Source organism: Syngnathus floridae, chromosome 16 (genome assembly GCF_059516105.1).
Source record: "Syngnathus floridae isolate MCC-2025c chromosome 16, RoL_Sflo_1.0, whole genome shotgun sequence".
Lineage (NCBI taxonomy): Eukaryota > Metazoa > Chordata > Actinopteri > Syngnathiformes > Syngnathidae > Syngnathus > Syngnathus floridae.
In genome coordinates, this window is record NC_142428.1 from 4,015,570 (window position 1) to 4,030,840 (window position 15,271).

General features: G+C 46.7%; 3 protein-coding genes and 1 long non-coding RNA gene across 8 annotated transcripts; 2 read left to right on the forward strand and 2 right to left on the reverse strand.

Annotated features, from left to right (window-relative positions):
* Window positions 1-182: 182 nt before the first annotated feature.
* tslig3b (tRNA splicing ligase complex subunit 3B) lies at window positions 183-3,337 on the forward strand. Its single transcript, XM_088401045.1, has 8 exons — window positions 183-395; window positions 520-668; window positions 797-910; window positions 1,055-1,230; window positions 1,302-1,382; window positions 1,483-1,599; window positions 2,278-2,445; window positions 2,810-3,337. The coding sequence occupies exons 1-8, from the start codon at window positions 358-360 to the stop codon at window positions 3,020-3,022; spliced, it is 1,056 nt and encodes a 351-aa protein (XP_088257171.1). The 5' UTR covers window positions 183-357; the 3' UTR covers window positions 3,023-3,337.
* Window positions 3,023-11,285, reverse strand: ptpn21 (protein tyrosine phosphatase non-receptor type 21). Of its 4 annotated transcripts, none has more exons than XM_088401030.1 (20): window positions 11,065-11,285; window positions 10,168-10,463; window positions 9,871-10,040; window positions 9,532-9,629; window positions 9,394-9,461; window positions 9,252-9,322; window positions 8,898-8,985; window positions 8,723-8,811; window positions 8,476-8,563; window positions 8,166-8,245; window positions 7,926-8,033; window positions 7,533-7,593; window positions 7,344-7,425; window positions 5,774-7,275; window positions 5,369-5,509; window positions 4,949-5,167; window positions 4,562-4,690; window positions 4,256-4,490; window positions 4,019-4,179; window positions 3,023-3,897 (listed from the first exon to the last, which is right to left on the reverse strand). In XM_088401030.1, exons 2-20 carry the CDS (start codon window positions 10,345-10,347, stop codon window positions 3,769-3,771), a joined length of 3,699 nt encoding a protein of 1,232 aa, XP_088257156.1. In that variant the 5' UTR covers window positions 10,348-10,463; window positions 11,065-11,285; the 3' UTR covers window positions 3,023-3,768. The 4 variants fall into 4 exon arrangements, with proteins under 4 accessions (XP_088257156.1, XP_088257155.1, XP_088257158.1 ...); XM_088401029.1 differs by having other exon boundaries at window positions 7,344-7,428; XM_088401032.1 differs by lacking the exon at window positions 7,926-8,033.
* LOC148385150 (uncharacterized) lies at window positions 8,202-13,717 on the forward strand. Its single transcript, XR_015863499.1, has 3 exons — window positions 8,202-9,933; window positions 12,293-12,926; window positions 13,515-13,717. It is a non-coding gene; the product is annotated as an uncharacterized LOC148385150 (long non-coding RNA).
* Window positions 11,723-15,065, reverse strand: spata7 (spermatogenesis associated 7). Of its 2 annotated transcripts, none has more exons than XM_088401034.1 (12): window positions 14,862-15,065; window positions 14,671-14,733; window positions 14,501-14,590; window positions 14,348-14,395; window positions 14,152-14,252; window positions 13,645-14,057; window positions 13,530-13,569; window positions 13,307-13,422; window positions 13,209-13,247; window positions 13,062-13,139; window positions 12,838-12,895; window positions 11,723-12,733 (listed from the first exon to the last, which is right to left on the reverse strand). In XM_088401034.1, the coding sequence occupies exons 1-12, from the start codon at window positions 14,890-14,892 to the stop codon at window positions 12,173-12,175; spliced, it is 1,638 nt and encodes a 545-aa protein (XP_088257160.1). In that variant the 5' UTR covers window positions 14,893-15,065; the 3' UTR covers window positions 11,723-12,172. The 2 variants fall into 2 exon arrangements, with proteins under 2 accessions (XP_088257160.1, XP_088257159.1); XM_088401033.1 differs by having other exon boundaries at window positions 13,645-14,075.
* Between the last annotated feature and the right edge of the window lie 206 nt (window positions 15,066-15,271).

The following is a 15,271-nucleotide window of genomic DNA, read 5'->3' on the forward strand; positions in this document are numbered from 1 at the left end:
ATTATTTCACATATATTTTAATACCTTTATACAAACGGTAATTTTGAGTTTCGCGTTAAATTCGTAAATTGAACAAAACGTTAAATTATAGAAGCTAATTTGAAAATATATATTCAAAGTTGACAGATAAATCAACGTTAACAGTAGGCGGAACCAATAAAGCAGGCGGAACCTTTATTATTGTAAAGACTCGTTTCCAATCGGTCCATGGAACCCAACCGGAACAGCATGCGAATATGGCGTTCGTATTACCGTTCGGATTTGATTTAAACAGATTAACTCTACAAATGTATTTTTGTATGTAAATACACTCTCACTTAAACGTCATATTATGGTGGTTAAACCATAGAATAAGCGATGGAGTGTGATATTTTAGACTCTTTGGAGCAACTCGGGTGAGTCGACAGCCCACGAGATAGCATGCTAACATGTAGCTTTTCATTGTCGGTCTCTCGCCTTGTTAACATTGTCTATAACTCGGCTCCAAAATGTCTTAATTAAAATGTTTCTCCCGCTCAGCTATGACGGTCCCCTGACTGAGGAGACGACGTTGCTCCAAGCCGCGAAGAGTGGCCTGTCGTCGGCTGAGTATGTGGACCTGTGCCGATGGTTGGTGTCCCGTTTGAAGCCACTATGTAACTTGGAGGAGAGCATCACTACTGGTCCAGGTGAACTCAAAATGACTCGAATTAACTCTTTAGAGCTAAAAAACGAATCGCTTGGCAAATTTTTGATAGTGGTTGCTTAGCGACCAAACAGCCTGGTTCCTTGTCAGTAAAGCCAAATGTCCCTACAGAGGACTTGGACAGCCTGGAGGTGGACATGAGGGGCTTGCTGAAGGAGCTATGCTGCCCGTATGAAGTGTCAGCCATACTAAAGGGAAACTCTAAAGACCATCTCAAGGTTGTCCGTAAGTTACTACTCACGCTCATCATGCAGTCAAATTCTGATGAACCTGAATCGGCTCATCATTTATCTGGACTGTTCTTTTCTTCATGTTCCAGTGTGGTTTTTCATTTCATACGCAGTACAGATAATTATGTTTTTTGTGTAGTGTTTTTAAGCTCAGAACTTCAGGCGGCGCAGATCGCCGTCAGCAGACGAGGCGACGTTCAGGGAAAAAGCGTAGTCTCGGCATCGCTGGAGCTACGGGAAATCTGCAGCACCTTGAACATTTCACTGTGCAAGGGCCAGGATGGTTTGGATGTCATGTCTAGCATTCAAAACAAGGTGAGACTGTATTAGAATCCTCTCCGCTAAATTTGCAATGGTACCAAAACAGCTGGAATGTGTCACTACAGGTGGATACACTTGTTGGCAAGTGCCCGAATGGCATAGTGGGAAAGCCCGCGTTGAAGAAAGGCCTCAGCAAAGAACAGTGGGTATGTGATGATGATGGTTGGACCTTGTGCGTTGAGAGATCTTTCAAGAAAATAATCTCATAAATGCTATAATGTGGTGTCTGGTTTTGTCCTCACACAGGAGAAGCTCCACAGCATGAACGCAGTCATGTCGACAGAGTACGAGTGTCGGCGCAGGATGCTCATCAAGCGCCTGGATGTCACCATTCAGTCGTTCGGGTGGTCAGACAGGGCCAAGGTAAGTTCATTTGTTAGCTTACAGCACAACCTCCAAAGATGAACGCCCTGAAATTGGTACAGTGTTCGAGTTCAGCTGACATGATCTGGGAAATTTACAGGCGCCCTGCTTTTTCTTTGGCATTTTGTTTTGTGTGATGTCACCACAGAAAGTTACCAGTGATGACAAAGAGGAAAAGTATGATGACAACCATAGAGCAGAAAGTGGATCTTTTTGCATCGTAGCAGTAGCGTAGCCACCAGAGGTACACCCAGGTACTAGAAACACCCCAGGCAATTGTTTTATTCTACTACAGTGAACCTCCACATGTTCACAGTGCCACATTTGCCAGTTTTTTTTTTTTTTATGCTGAAAAAAACCTATTGCTATTTTTTTCTCAGGCCAAATTCATGTCTAATGTGAAATAATCTTGAGGGATGAGCCTCATTTAGGCTGGTCATAACCATAGCAAATTACAAAAAGGTTATGTCGCCCTCTTGTGGCAGTTCTAACTAATTACAAGCCTTTTTTCCAGCCAGATAGAATTAGATGCAGATTTTTGCTCCTTATTCCTAAAGGTTTAGTTTTATAAACTTTTTTCATCAGGTTTTCAATTCTTTTCCATGTGTCGTTTTATGTTATATTCCTTTAGGTTCTCCATCTGTGCCTATGATTAAATGTTTTCTTTTTCGTATTCAGGCCAAGGTTGACAGCATGGCCCAAGCGTACCAGCCCAAGAGACACGCACTCAGGGCCGAAGTTTCGGTGGACACCGCCGCCCTGCTGGCCGCCAGAGAGGACATATGCAATGTGGTCAAGACCAGCAGCGGCGCCAGCAGGCAGAACACCACCTGTGCCATCAACAAGGTAACGTATAAGATGTCAACACCTTCTCTTCTTCTGCGGATCAAATACTTGTTTTGAACTCAGCCATTCAGCTTCTTTGTCTTAAAACAGCAAGATGGGGGTAGGGGAAATACAGAAACATATTATTGTTGCAACTGCAAGTGATTAAATTTTTTTTTTTTTTACTTTTATTATACGGTAGAAGTGAAACAGGTGCATGTGCATCTTTTAGTGAGTTTTCATTCAGTTCGTCTTTATGGAGTGGAATAATAATATCTACAAAAACAGTAGGGAGCTCGCAGCATTCGCTTCTCGAGCCCGAATAAAAGAATGAACTCGTAGATCCCAACATCACTCTCATTTGTCACTTGCGCGTATTCATCAGATCCAAATGGGAAGAGTTCCGGACCGAGGTGGACGCCCCTCAGAGATAGAACCCCCGCTGCCTGAGATGCCCACTTGGCAGGAAAGGCAAGACAGAGGTGGATGGGGTGGAGGAGGAAGAGGTTGGGATGGAGGAGGTGCTAGTGGATGGGGAGGAGGACGAGGAGGTAGGCGCGGCGGACATGGCGGAAAGCGAAGACGGTACCAGTATTGATTTAATGTGCTGTTATTCTTTTTAATGACTCATCAAAAGGTTTAAATAAATTGAACAGGACCGCAGTCTGTCGTGGATTACGAACTTGCTGACACTTTTGTAACAGTAGACGTCAACCTCAGTAACCTCACAACGTATTCGCTCATGGAATAGTATTATTTGACACCATGTCGTTTTTGCATCATAGATTTTATACAGTTTGTACAGTAAACACACAACACTCACATTGTGTACATTATCAACAAATACATGGACAGACGGATACCAAAATAAATGTGTTTTCCACTAAGACTCCATCAGTGTTTTGGGAGGGGGGGGGGATTAGAAACCCTGAAGCAAATGTAGAAAGTCTTAAAAGTCACACAGTGTCATTATGCATGCATGCATTTTCTGCTTTTGACTTCCTAGTTGCAGTTCAGCACACGCAGAAACACCACACAAACTCTTTCACTGCAATCAAACGTTCCTTCATCTTAAAATATAAAAAAAAATACAGTCTGCAGGCACTATTCAAATGTTTAAATTAAAAGTTTAAAACAAATCTTTTGATACTTTTTTTTCTCCATTGTCACCTTCCACTTGGTTCGTCGCGATAGTTTTGATGCAGCTCAAGCGCTACAGCGCAGTGCTGTTCAAAGTGCTTTATACAACAAAAGTCACTGTCAAAAAAAATAAAACACTATAATACTGTTGATAAGAGTTGTGGGTCAGCCCAGTAGTAGCACAGAACACATCTTTGGGACTTCTCAGATGAGCCGGGAGTTGCGGAGGTACTGGACTAGCACCTTGTAGATGAAGGTGTACTGGGACAAGGTCTGGACCATCATCATCCTCTGCTGGCGTAGCTTCATCAACACTGTCTTAATGTCTAGCATCTGTGGAAATAATTGAAGACGTGAGGAAAATGATCTGGCTACCACTTGATGTTCTTGATAAATATTTGCTGACCACACTTTTCCAACTCTGTTAGCTCCGGAGTGGATGCCTCCTGCTTACCTCGTTGTGCTCTAAGCAGGCGATCATGATCTCGGACAAGATGACCACGCCGCTGCGTCCCACTCCGGCGCTGCAATGCACCAGTACGGGCAGGTTGCTGTTCTTTGGCTCACTGATGCTGTTGGTGTGCCTCCGCACCGACTGGATCTCCTCCAGGTAAGCTGTAAACACCACCACACGCCAACATGAAGCCTCGGAAGTAACCAAAATAGCTCGGAGAAAACTCTCGGTACTCACTGAGGAAGCCTTTGAAATCGTCGGGACAGCCGTGATCTGGCCAGTCTGTGTACTGCAGGTGCCACACGGTCCTCTCCTGGCCCATCACCAGGTGTTTGATCTTCAAGCCTGTGGTGGCGTAGCAGCCCGACTCGGTGCGGAAGCGCGTGGTGATCTTGAAGCGGCCGTACGTGACAGTGTTGTGCCGCGAGCCCAGACGGGGCCAGTAACGGAAACTCTTTTCTCGCCCGCTCTCCTGTGCAAAAGACGAGAGCGTTTAAAAAACGTAGGGACGGAACAAGGCGGTGCTAAAAACAATCGACGTACCTCTTCGGCGGTAACCATGGCAATGATGGCGACACCTTGCTCCCATACCATCTGCCAGAAGTCCTGGCATGTGTTGGAAAGCGGCCCCTGGCTGGCGATGTAGTTCCACTCGTGTCCTCCTACGTTAACCTGCCGGGAGAAAAGACGAACACGTCCTCTTTCAAAAACAACAATTTAAGAGTAAAACCTGTTACACCACAAGCCTCCCGACACTCGCTCACGTCACTACGTGCCGTGCATTTTTCCGGACTCTTGTGTTTTTTGTTCTCACGGATAACCGTTAAGCCTACGAAATGCGAGGGATTCTTGACGAGTCATCAGGTTTCACTAGAAACGCAGAAATGTAAAAAACTCATGAACATCTCCTCGGAATGTGGGAGCTCTTACTTTAATGTGTGAGGCGTTGATGTAGCCCGTGTTGTTCTCCTTGGTGGGCACCAGCTCCACGCGGGTGTCATCGTAAGGCAGCACGTCTTGGAAGCGGTTCTTGTCCGCGCTCTCGGCCATTTGGGCCACGGTGCACTCGGCCGCCGGGCGACACTTGGGGATGCTCTCGTACTCTTTCAGCAGCTCGCCCATCTCCATGTGCTGCTCCAGGATTTTGCACTGAAACAAAATATCTATTATAAAACCGGTCGACTTTTCGCCCATCAAGCTTAGCAAGATTTCGGGAGGGAAATCCCACAAAGCAAAATTGTCATTGTTTCTCTATTTAAAGCTAGTCTACTTTGCTGTTGCAATTTGCTTGTATTATTTAACACTTGTCTGTTCATGCCTAAAATCTTGTTTGCTCGAATTCATTCCTACCCTCTCGTCGTTGGAGTCTCGTTCCCGCTCGTCTTTGGCTTCGCTTTGCGTCGGGTGCCTGGACATTGACAGGCCGTTGAGATGAGCCACCTTCAGGGGCCCCATCTTCCTCGTATCCGAGCGCACGCTCTTCTTCATGCCCTGGCGTGGGGAGACGAGTACATTGAGGAGGTTATGTTGAGGGCGACTGTCGCAGTCAGCGAAGGGAGTTCGCTTTGAGGGTGGAGACGAGTTGTCTCAGACGACACTTCTGGTGAAATGTCACCCGGCCGGTTTCTCAATGTACTTCTTTCGAGTGTCATAGCACAGCTGATGTCACGCCGATACAATACTGATGTTGAGATTTAATGTGCCCGCGGCAAAGAGCAAGTGACAGCACAGGAAACAAAAAAAAAAAAGACCTACCGGTGGAGGTAAACCTTCGATGGTCTTCTTGGCCTGAGGCACGTCAGACACAGGCCTCTTCTTGAAGTCCTTCTTGGACTTGTGCTTGGCCTCGCCGCTCAGGTCTCCCTCTGACACCGAGGGCATTATTCGGGCTTGCCGCACATCGCGCAAGTACAGAGGTTCGGTCTCGTGGATCAGAGGGTGGACCTTGTAGGTGAGGGCGGCAGCTAGCATAGGGTCCAGAGATGAGCCAATGGGATAAGCAGGGGGTGGCTCAGGAGGGGTCTGTTGTTGAGGAGCCATGAAGAGATGTTGCGGAGATTCCTCTTCGGGGATGATGGCGTCGTGAGAGAGCGGCGTGTGGCGCCCTGCGTCATCTTCAAACTCCTCCTCGTCGCCACTGCTGTGCACCAGCATGGTGGCGTCGGAGAGGGACTTCTTGTGTCCGTACTGTACGTCTTCCTTGTCACCCCTGTCTTCTGTTTTGGCACGCTCCAAGAACACGTTGAGCTGGGAACCCTGCGAGCGACCTCCGCGCGGGGCCGGAGGAGGCGTGACCGCCTCGACGGCCGAAGTCGACACGTGCCGCTCTTTCAGCCGCATGCCCTCGAGGCTCTGCGCTAGCCCGGCTATCTCGATGGAGTTGCGCTTCTGAGCGTGGTAAGGGGGTCTGTGGACGGGTCCGCTTAAAAGCGGCTCGGATACCTCCTGAAGAGAGTGCGCCACAGGCAAGCTGTCCTCCTGGAAAGTCTGGACCGAATGGTGCACGCGGCGTGTGATGATCAGATCTGGGTTACTGCTGCTGACGTGGAGGTGGCGCGACAGGTCCGGCGTGCTGTTGGCGGGCCGAGGGTGGGCGTACGGGTACGGCGGAGGCGGTCTGTACACCTGCGTCTTCATAATGTTGGCGGCCGGATACTCTTGGGCTTGCTGCAGCTGGACGTTGGTGAGCTCCGGCACACTGACGGCTCCCACCACGGGTCTCCTCTCGATGGGATAAGCGTGGTACGGCGACGGGCCGTGGAAGCTGGAGCCCGTGTGGAAGGGATAGTGGTGGTGGTGTTGGGTGGCGCCACCGTGCTCCCCTCGGATTTCGGGCTGGCTGTAAACGAGAGGGTCCGGCCTGCTGTAAGCGTACGAGTTCCCGATGTTCAGGTTCCTCATGGAGTGGCTTTGCCGGTGCTCCTGGGACAAAAGCATCCCGCCGCCGCCACCTCGGCTCTTCTGCCGCATGACCGTCTCGTAGTCTGGAGTGGCTCGGTAGGAAGGCGGGATGAGGGCGCTGTGGCGGTGCGAGGGCACGTAGTCAGGCCGGGTGATGTCGCTGGTGATGGAGGGGTTGGAGGACATGGGCGAGGGCTGGAGGTAGTGCTGAGGGTTGGTCAGGGAGCTGGTGCTGTGGGCGCTGTACACGCTGCCGTTACGCAAGCGCCCGCCGCCGCCGTAATCCAGAGGTGGGCAGTCCAGGCTGGTTTGGGAGTGGTAGCAGTAACCGTTCTGGCTGTTCATGTACAGGTTGTCTGTAACAGAGCAACACGTCCGGAATTAGCGACCATAACGAACGCTGACACAAGACGATTAAAGTTACCTTGCGATGACGTGTAAGGTTCCGTGAAATGGCCGTTGTAGTGCATTTGTGGCGGGGGCATCATGTAGCCCTGAGGCTTTGGCTGCTATTCGGGGGGAAAAAAAAAAAAATGAACTAGCAGTCCTAAGTAGCTAACTAGTCTTTGCTCCAAGTTGACTAAATAATCACAAGAATGTGCATTTAACTCACCAGGGACAATCTTGTTGACGATCTACGTCTGACCGGGTTGACGACTGTGGACTGTGTTTGTCTGGGGAGAAAAAAGTCAGTCAACCCCAAACTATAATGTATTACTTCAAAGGTCACTTAAATGCTAGTAAGACTTTATTTTATTTACTAGAACGCTTGAGACGCAGTCTTAATTTTAGGAGCAAACTTATTTGAAGTTGCACATTAGTGATATTGCCTTTATTCAAATTATAGTTGCTTTAAAAATAGCTAGCGCTGCCATTTGCAAAACAAATATCTTAATTTATTCACTGCCAGCCCTCAAAGTGAACGTACCATCTCTATAATTAGCTGCCGTGGTCGCTTGCCGTACTTAAATTTGAAACGTGCTACTTGGCTAACTGCGCTGCTCACCCCTTATTTGAAGGCAGAGAGGGACGAGAGAGGATTGGAAAACGAGGAAAGGCAAGAGTGAGGAGGGACTTCTGGGAGCCTTCGGGAGGCATGGGGTCACACTCCTCCCTGAGGAGGAGGAGGAGGGCGGAGGGTTGAGGTGAAGGAGGTCAGAGAAGTGAGTCTTGCGTCACTTGGGAGTGGCGCTCGCCAGACAAGCGACAAAAGAGCCAGGAAGTGGGCTAGACGTGTGAAACTTACAGGCTGCTCTTGTTGAGCTTATAAAACTTGAGTCTGGCCAGACACATGCGACACACGTATTTGGAAGTTTCCATGTCCTCCTGCGGTAGAAAAAAAAAAAAAAAAAGAGAGCGAGCAAGTGAAAACGACAGTCCCCAGAGAGGATTGCAGCTGAGGGTGCATTCCGACAGCACGCACAGAGCTTCAGCTGACGCGACGTGGCTTTTATGGGCCAGACGACAGCAGCAGCAGGGGCAGCGACAACAACAACATTGTTGTGACTGGCTGAGCCTAATTCCAATAAGAGAGCGCAATGTCGAGAGAGACTTACGGTCTGGAACTGGACACTCTCTTCTCTGTTGAGCAACTCCAAGGCAAAGAAAGACCTGTTGTGACTCATGTTGTTAATTTCATTCCACCTGCACGGCCAATTCAAGCAAAAAAGAAAGGGAGAACATATGATGTCATTGCAGTCGCAGCAAAACGCTCAATAGCGAGCATTTGTGTCATACACAATGTTTACGGAGCGCTCGTTCTGCCGGACTCGGCCAATCGGTGTGAGTGGAAGAGAACTTTACCGGAATAAATGAAGAGGCCTGCCATTTTTGTGTTTGACAAAGATGCCGTCCAGGCAGGAGCCCAACGTCACATCCGTGCCTGTGTTGTCCTGTTTAGGCAACATGACAAATGTGACTCATGTCATAAAAGCTTGACTTTTTTTTTTTTTTCTTCCGTAGGCTAGCTGCAACCAACCTTGGCTTGATAGCTCTCGTGGCCGTAGCCCTCCATTTTCTCCACCTCTTGCATGTACAACATCTCGGCCTCCGGGGACGACAGACCCCTGAGAACAATACAAGTCCGATCTAGTTAATGGAAACATATGATGGGAAAGTAAACGTTCATCTTGTAATCCAATATTTGGACGTCTCGTGCTTTTAGTCACGGTCAGATTACTGTGACTGATGCTAATGAGCACTTTTTCCACTCACTAGTCTCTAAACCAAACCATCCCGTTTACATTCTTGAGACCAATAAGAAACAGGAGCGCCCCGTGGTGTTTGAAACCTTCAACTGATGACAACGGGGACTCGTGAAAGGTGCTCTCACCTGTAAGACTGATAGAGAAGGGCCACTTTCTGAGTGGCCTCCTCCAGAACTTGCTCATCCTGGATCCAGTCCTGCAATGATGCAAACGGGATTACAGAAAATGCCACCAATACTCAAATTGTGTTTTAAGAAAATGGCTTACGATGGGGAACAGCGCAAATTTCTGAAGAAACTCCTGAGAATCGTAGCGGTTGAAGTCTCCAAAGTCGGCTGTGATAGGTGGAAAACATGCATGGTGTCAAACAGTGTCGCCGCTGCTAACGGCTAACATTGACGCTACCTTGCACGGCGAGGCTAGCCAAGCGAATGGCTTGTTCTAAAGTGCATGAGATGCGGCCCTCCAGCACGTCCTTCTTCAACTGTAGATAATACTGATATCTGTGAAAGTCAACAAATCAAGTCAATTGAACAATTGTCCAAATCCTGAGAAGATAATTGACTGTCGTTAAAGCGATTCGTGAGGGTCATAATAGTAATTACGTTGTTGACTGCTAACATTACCCTGCTATTGCTAACAACATTTTTCTCCTTGACCTTTGTAGGTTTTTCTTAGCATTCATGCAATCTCAACGAACGAGTCATCTTCTTGGAATCTGTTTTGAACTCAACGAAACTTCACCTCGTGATCTCCTGCTGCAGCTGAGCAACACTGGGGATGTAGAACACCACTCCGAAATAGACGGTAGGCTCCACACCGTACTTATCCAGCTGCTTCTTCAGAGGTTTTTCCAGGTCGATCCACCTCTGCAGGTTCTGCTTGTTCAGGTACCATAGACTAAAGAACGTGATCTAAAAAAAAACACAAACATCATATGACACAAAAAAGAACGAAAGTGTTTCATTACATTACACTCTTTGTACATAACAAACCTAATATGGGAAAAGAACAAGCAAAGCTTGTCTATTGCTGACATACCTCTCTTAACTCCAGTCGCTGGGCGACTGCCTCCAAACATTCCTGGCCCGTGCTCTCCACTGACAACGTGAACTCCACAAACTCGCCATTGAGCTGCTGGATGCGAGTGACCAGGCAGCTCTTGCTAGAAACCGTGTACCGTCTCGTGCGCTTGAGCTTCAAGCCGAAAGGCAAGGGCATGATTCACGCCGGTGGGAGTCTTTCGTGTTTTAGTCTCTGCAAATGACTCGCTTCGCTGTCCCCTCTAATAAGACTTTAGGAATGGTGTCAGTCATGGGGCTCATTATTAGGCAGACCTGAACAGATGACACAAAATATATTATTAAGATAAAAAGCACAAGTCATTTTTTTCCTTTAGTGTGATCTGGTGTAGTTCTACAGCATCACAATATTACAGTCAAGTTAAAGTGATGATTTAGTCTGACTTTGTATTTATAGATTTTGAAATTCACAACTGCAAAAACCATAAATGCACACGCGTGCATCACCTAATTTGACCAAATATATAAATTAAATCAGTTCAACAAAATTAGTTCAACTTGGTTTCCACTGGGGCAGTTTTGATCTTAATTTTCAACAGTGATTCGGCCTCCGGACATTAGTCTGATCCAGACAGTCTCAACTGTGGAGCGCTAAATCCCTGCCCGAGGTTCGGAACACACCAAACTTCGCTTCAACTCCCCTACTCGGCATTTAGTGCTTTACCGGTATGCGATCGTTATGTCAAAGTAATCGGCCATGTACTTTAGATCGTCTCGGTAGTCATCCGATTGAGTATTTCCATGCAAAATCTGCAGGTTTAGCTTTAGCTCGCTAACATAGGCCCAGCAAGTAGACTACACCCGCGAGTAGCTGACGTCGCCGGTAAATATTTTGGCCGGAGCCGCTCGTCGTTACCGTTCAGCCGCCAGGAGAGTTTAAAGGTCCGGCTCCGAAGACAAGAGGGCTTGAGTCCCAGGATGGCTCCACCACGAGGCACCTACTATTCTTTTAATAATTTAAAATAATTGCATTAAATTCCCAAACGTGTGCGATCCTGGGTAAGGGCAAAAGTGTCACTTCGTGTCCCACTTTGCGTCCTGCATCATTCGGGTTCCAAGCGTGTTTTGCTTCCTGGGATTGGAGGCGCAACAAGTGTCTTCATCCGCGGACCTACAACTTTTGTAAATGTGTTTTATTACTCGATGAAAGCCCAAGGAAAATATAAAGTATACTTAAAAAGTTTTGATTGTAAACAAAATGATACCGCAAGGCTTAAATTCATCAACAGGCTTTGATAAAGTATGTATTTCTGGCATCGTCGCGGAGGGATACACGGGGATTTTCGTGACCTCAGATAGCTGGAATGCCGAGTGGTGAGAATTCTCCTGGAGGACCAGCTGCCAAGACCTGCTGGCCGCTGACCTCCTTGTTTACCTTCCACCTCGGCTGACGGCCCTTATCGTGCCCACGCTAAACATCGCGTTGTGCAAGAATACCGACGTTTGTTTGCAAAATAGCCCCCGCGGTCACATTCTTTTTCCACCCAATTATAGGTCGTGTAAATAATGCAGAGGACTTGTAAAAATATTTATTGCAAATTGAAAGACACTTTGCGGTGACTCACTGAATCCGTACCCACGCCAAACCTTTTCACAGTCATTTCAAGCCAGGCCTTTTTTTTAATTTTTTTACTTATTTCAGAATAAACGAAAGTCAATATTCTTGCAAAGAATAATAGATAGGGCAGCATCCGTGTGACAGGGAATAAAGAAACTCCACTAATAGACCAGTAACTCGTGTCCACAAAAAAATACAATTACCAATAAATGCCACAAGAGGGCGTCAAAGAACTACTTTTCAGCTAGTGCTTTGTTGTGATATCTTCAGGTATTTCAGAAAGAGCAGAAAGTGAATAGCTTGGGGTTTCAGAAAATAGCAGAGGATAATTCCTAAAAGAAAAAAGGTGAATTTGCAAGAAAAATGAGTAAATTCTAGAGGCTCTAAATTTCAGAGTGTGAAACATTCAAAAGTCATCTTCACTGACAGAACCCAATGTATATGTTTGCTGCTCACTGGAAGAGTCCACGTTGTCACCTTTGGCGTATTTTTCAACATGCAGCGACTCTGAAAACCTTCTTTCCAGGTCTTCAAGAACATTGCGGTTTTCTTCAGTGTCTGACCCAGCTTGGTCCCGATGGCTCTCCACACCGTATGCCTCTTCCTGCCTTGTCACAACCGGTTGGTAGTCCCCTTCATCCTTTTCTTCATAATTCACATCTTCGCGATTGTCCTCCTCCTCTGTCTTTTCGCTCGCTGTCAGCAAAGAACTCCTTTCAGGAGACCACGGCTGTGTAGAGCTCAACACGGGCTCCTCCAGGCAGTGCTCAGGAGAATGATTGCGTTCGCTTGCATAATCAAAGCGATTGTTGTCCTCTTCAGCTGTCACCCGCTCCAGCGTCGATTCGGGCCTCACCATGAGGCGATCGAGCAGGTCTTTTTTCCCAGGCCCCTCGCTGTAGGAGGATGCAGCGGAAGGGTCATCCAGGTTGTTGCGCAAAATGTCCAGAAGGTGGCGCATTTTCGCCTAAAATAACACAGTGACACCTTGAAGCCTTTGCTTGACTTTCAAAATGTTTATTGCTACAAATCTCAATCAGGTTCCCCAACATGCACTTCAAGCATACTTACTTCATCCAGACGATGCAGATTCATATCGATATGCCGCTGTACCACCCGGTCGAGGATCCTTGAAGGAGAAACGGATATGTTACCATCAGGTACTCAAGCCGACCCAAAGTGGTTATTAACCCAATAACGAAAAAGTGCTCCAGTCCGATCACACAAGAGATTACTGTGAGATATAAAAACAACCATAGAACAGGAAATGACTTTTTACTGACATCAGACCTCACCTGTTTGAAACTGATCCTCTGGACAAGATGTCTTCCGTGACATCATTAATAAACTCAAGGTACATCAATTCTTCATCACTGTCAAAGAACAGATTCTTATTGATCTTATTGATCTTAATGCAGTCAAGGTTATGAAGACATATTTACTCTGCACTTGGAGACGTGTTTCCACTCTCGAAAGAGAACCTAGAGGAAAGAATCGCTTTAATAGGACTGCAAAAGTCACATTTTGTGCATTCTTTTACCTGGTGGCATGGTCGAAGGGATCGTAGTCTCGGTTTTTGTTTGCGAGTTGTTTCGCCGTTGTTGAATACGTGCCGGTGAGCTTGTCCTCGGCCGACTGCTGCTCTTTATTGACTTCCTGGGACAAAGAGAAAGATGTCCAATATTGTGCTACACTGATTTTACAGTGACTATAAAAAATGTAAACAATTGTCTTCAATCTCTTTTTAGGGTCTGCAAACTAACCTGAGGTGGCTCATCCAACTCCTGCTGCACAGTTTTTGCTCTGCAAGAAGCAGTTCCAACAACAATACGAATCAATTTGAAGACATTTTTGAAGTGAGACTTTGCAGTGACTCACCGTTTCTCCGCTTTCAAGTCGTTGCTCTCCTCAGCCAGATTGGCGCCCCGCGGTGCTCGATAGTAGCGATAACTAGACAGGTACGAGCTCTTTTGTGATTTCAGCATCTTAGGTGTGAAAGGCTTTTCTTGGGTGAAGTGCTGCGAATGTTTCTCAAGCAAGTCACCGCTGTACGTCTTTTGCACAGGATCGCGAAAGGCCTTGAAGCTCGGCTTGCCCGAGGCGCACGGGTATGCGGACGGCCGCCCCTGAGACGTCAGCTCCTGGCTTCGGAATTTGAGTTCCACGGCGGAATAAGGGCGCTGATTAGCTTTCGTGGATGGAGAGGAGACCTCGTTTGCATGAAAAAATCGGCTGAATCCAGGGCTGGAGTGCACGGAGTTTCTTGAGCAGAGGTAGGGTCTGCATTCAGACTGCATGGAACCTCGACTCTAAAAAAATGACACGGTAAATGGCCGAGCCTTGCCGCAAATTGTTCAATCAAAAAAAACTGTGCCAGTTGCTTACTTGTGCCGAGTAACATGAAGCTCTGCTATTCCTGTGCGAGAGCGAATGTGCTGACTGGGGACGACCTTTTTTCAAATACTCCTGTCTCATCCGGTCGCTGTCTGCTTACACATGAAACCATATGCAGATATCTTCTCAATGTTATTATACACACTAAATGTTGGTGTTAAGAGATACACTGGGACGTGTTACTTACACTTCACGCTTTGCGTAAGGCTTTTGGGTACTGAGGTGTCGATAACAGCTGCAAGGAAACATAAAATAATATTTGTTTTACAGAGAGGGAAGGAGACAGCTCGTTGTACTTTCACCATTACATGCTGTGATGCTCATGTTTCTAAAAGCTCACCTTTAGCTGAATAAATCCGTTTGTAGTGAGACATCATGTGATCATTAATCATACCTTGGGCCCACTTGTTGGAGGAGTTAGGAGAAAATGCTGAAAAATAATGACACTAAGAAACAGCTCTCAAAAATCAACCAACAATGTCTTAAAATCTTAGTAAAAATAATACTTACGGCTACTTTTCAATGCCTGCCCTCTGATGTTAAGGCTGGACCCAGGGCCCGATAATACACTCCCTAAAATAATAATAAGAATGGCAGTAATATACTATCAATAATATAAGACATTTTCTGCAAGTCTATAATACATTATGCAAGATGTACAATATGCAAAGCTATTGCTAATGCTAAGCACGGTTACGTACGTCTCCTCGAATCCATGTCAACGTATCCCATTTTCTCCCAAACTATTGCAAAACTGCAAAGACAAAGCCTTAACACATCTAGAAATCACAACGGGGATTATTATTGACATTCTATCGAAGCTAGCTTGTTATCGCACGAACGGAGGATCCCAAAGCTTCGCCGTCGCCATGCCGGTTGCTAAGAACAGTGACGTCACTCCACTATTCGCGCATGCGCAAATAAGAGAAGGTGGAACTTCAAAACGGGTGATGTCTGACGCAAATTCTTGAACGTTTCCAAAATTTAAAACAATTCGAAATTAATTATAAGCATGCATTGTCTCCCTTGTAGATATAATCATAAGATAATATGAATTGCTATTCTTGCATTGATTGAAAATTGATCCCCCATCTCAACTGGTTTAACTGTA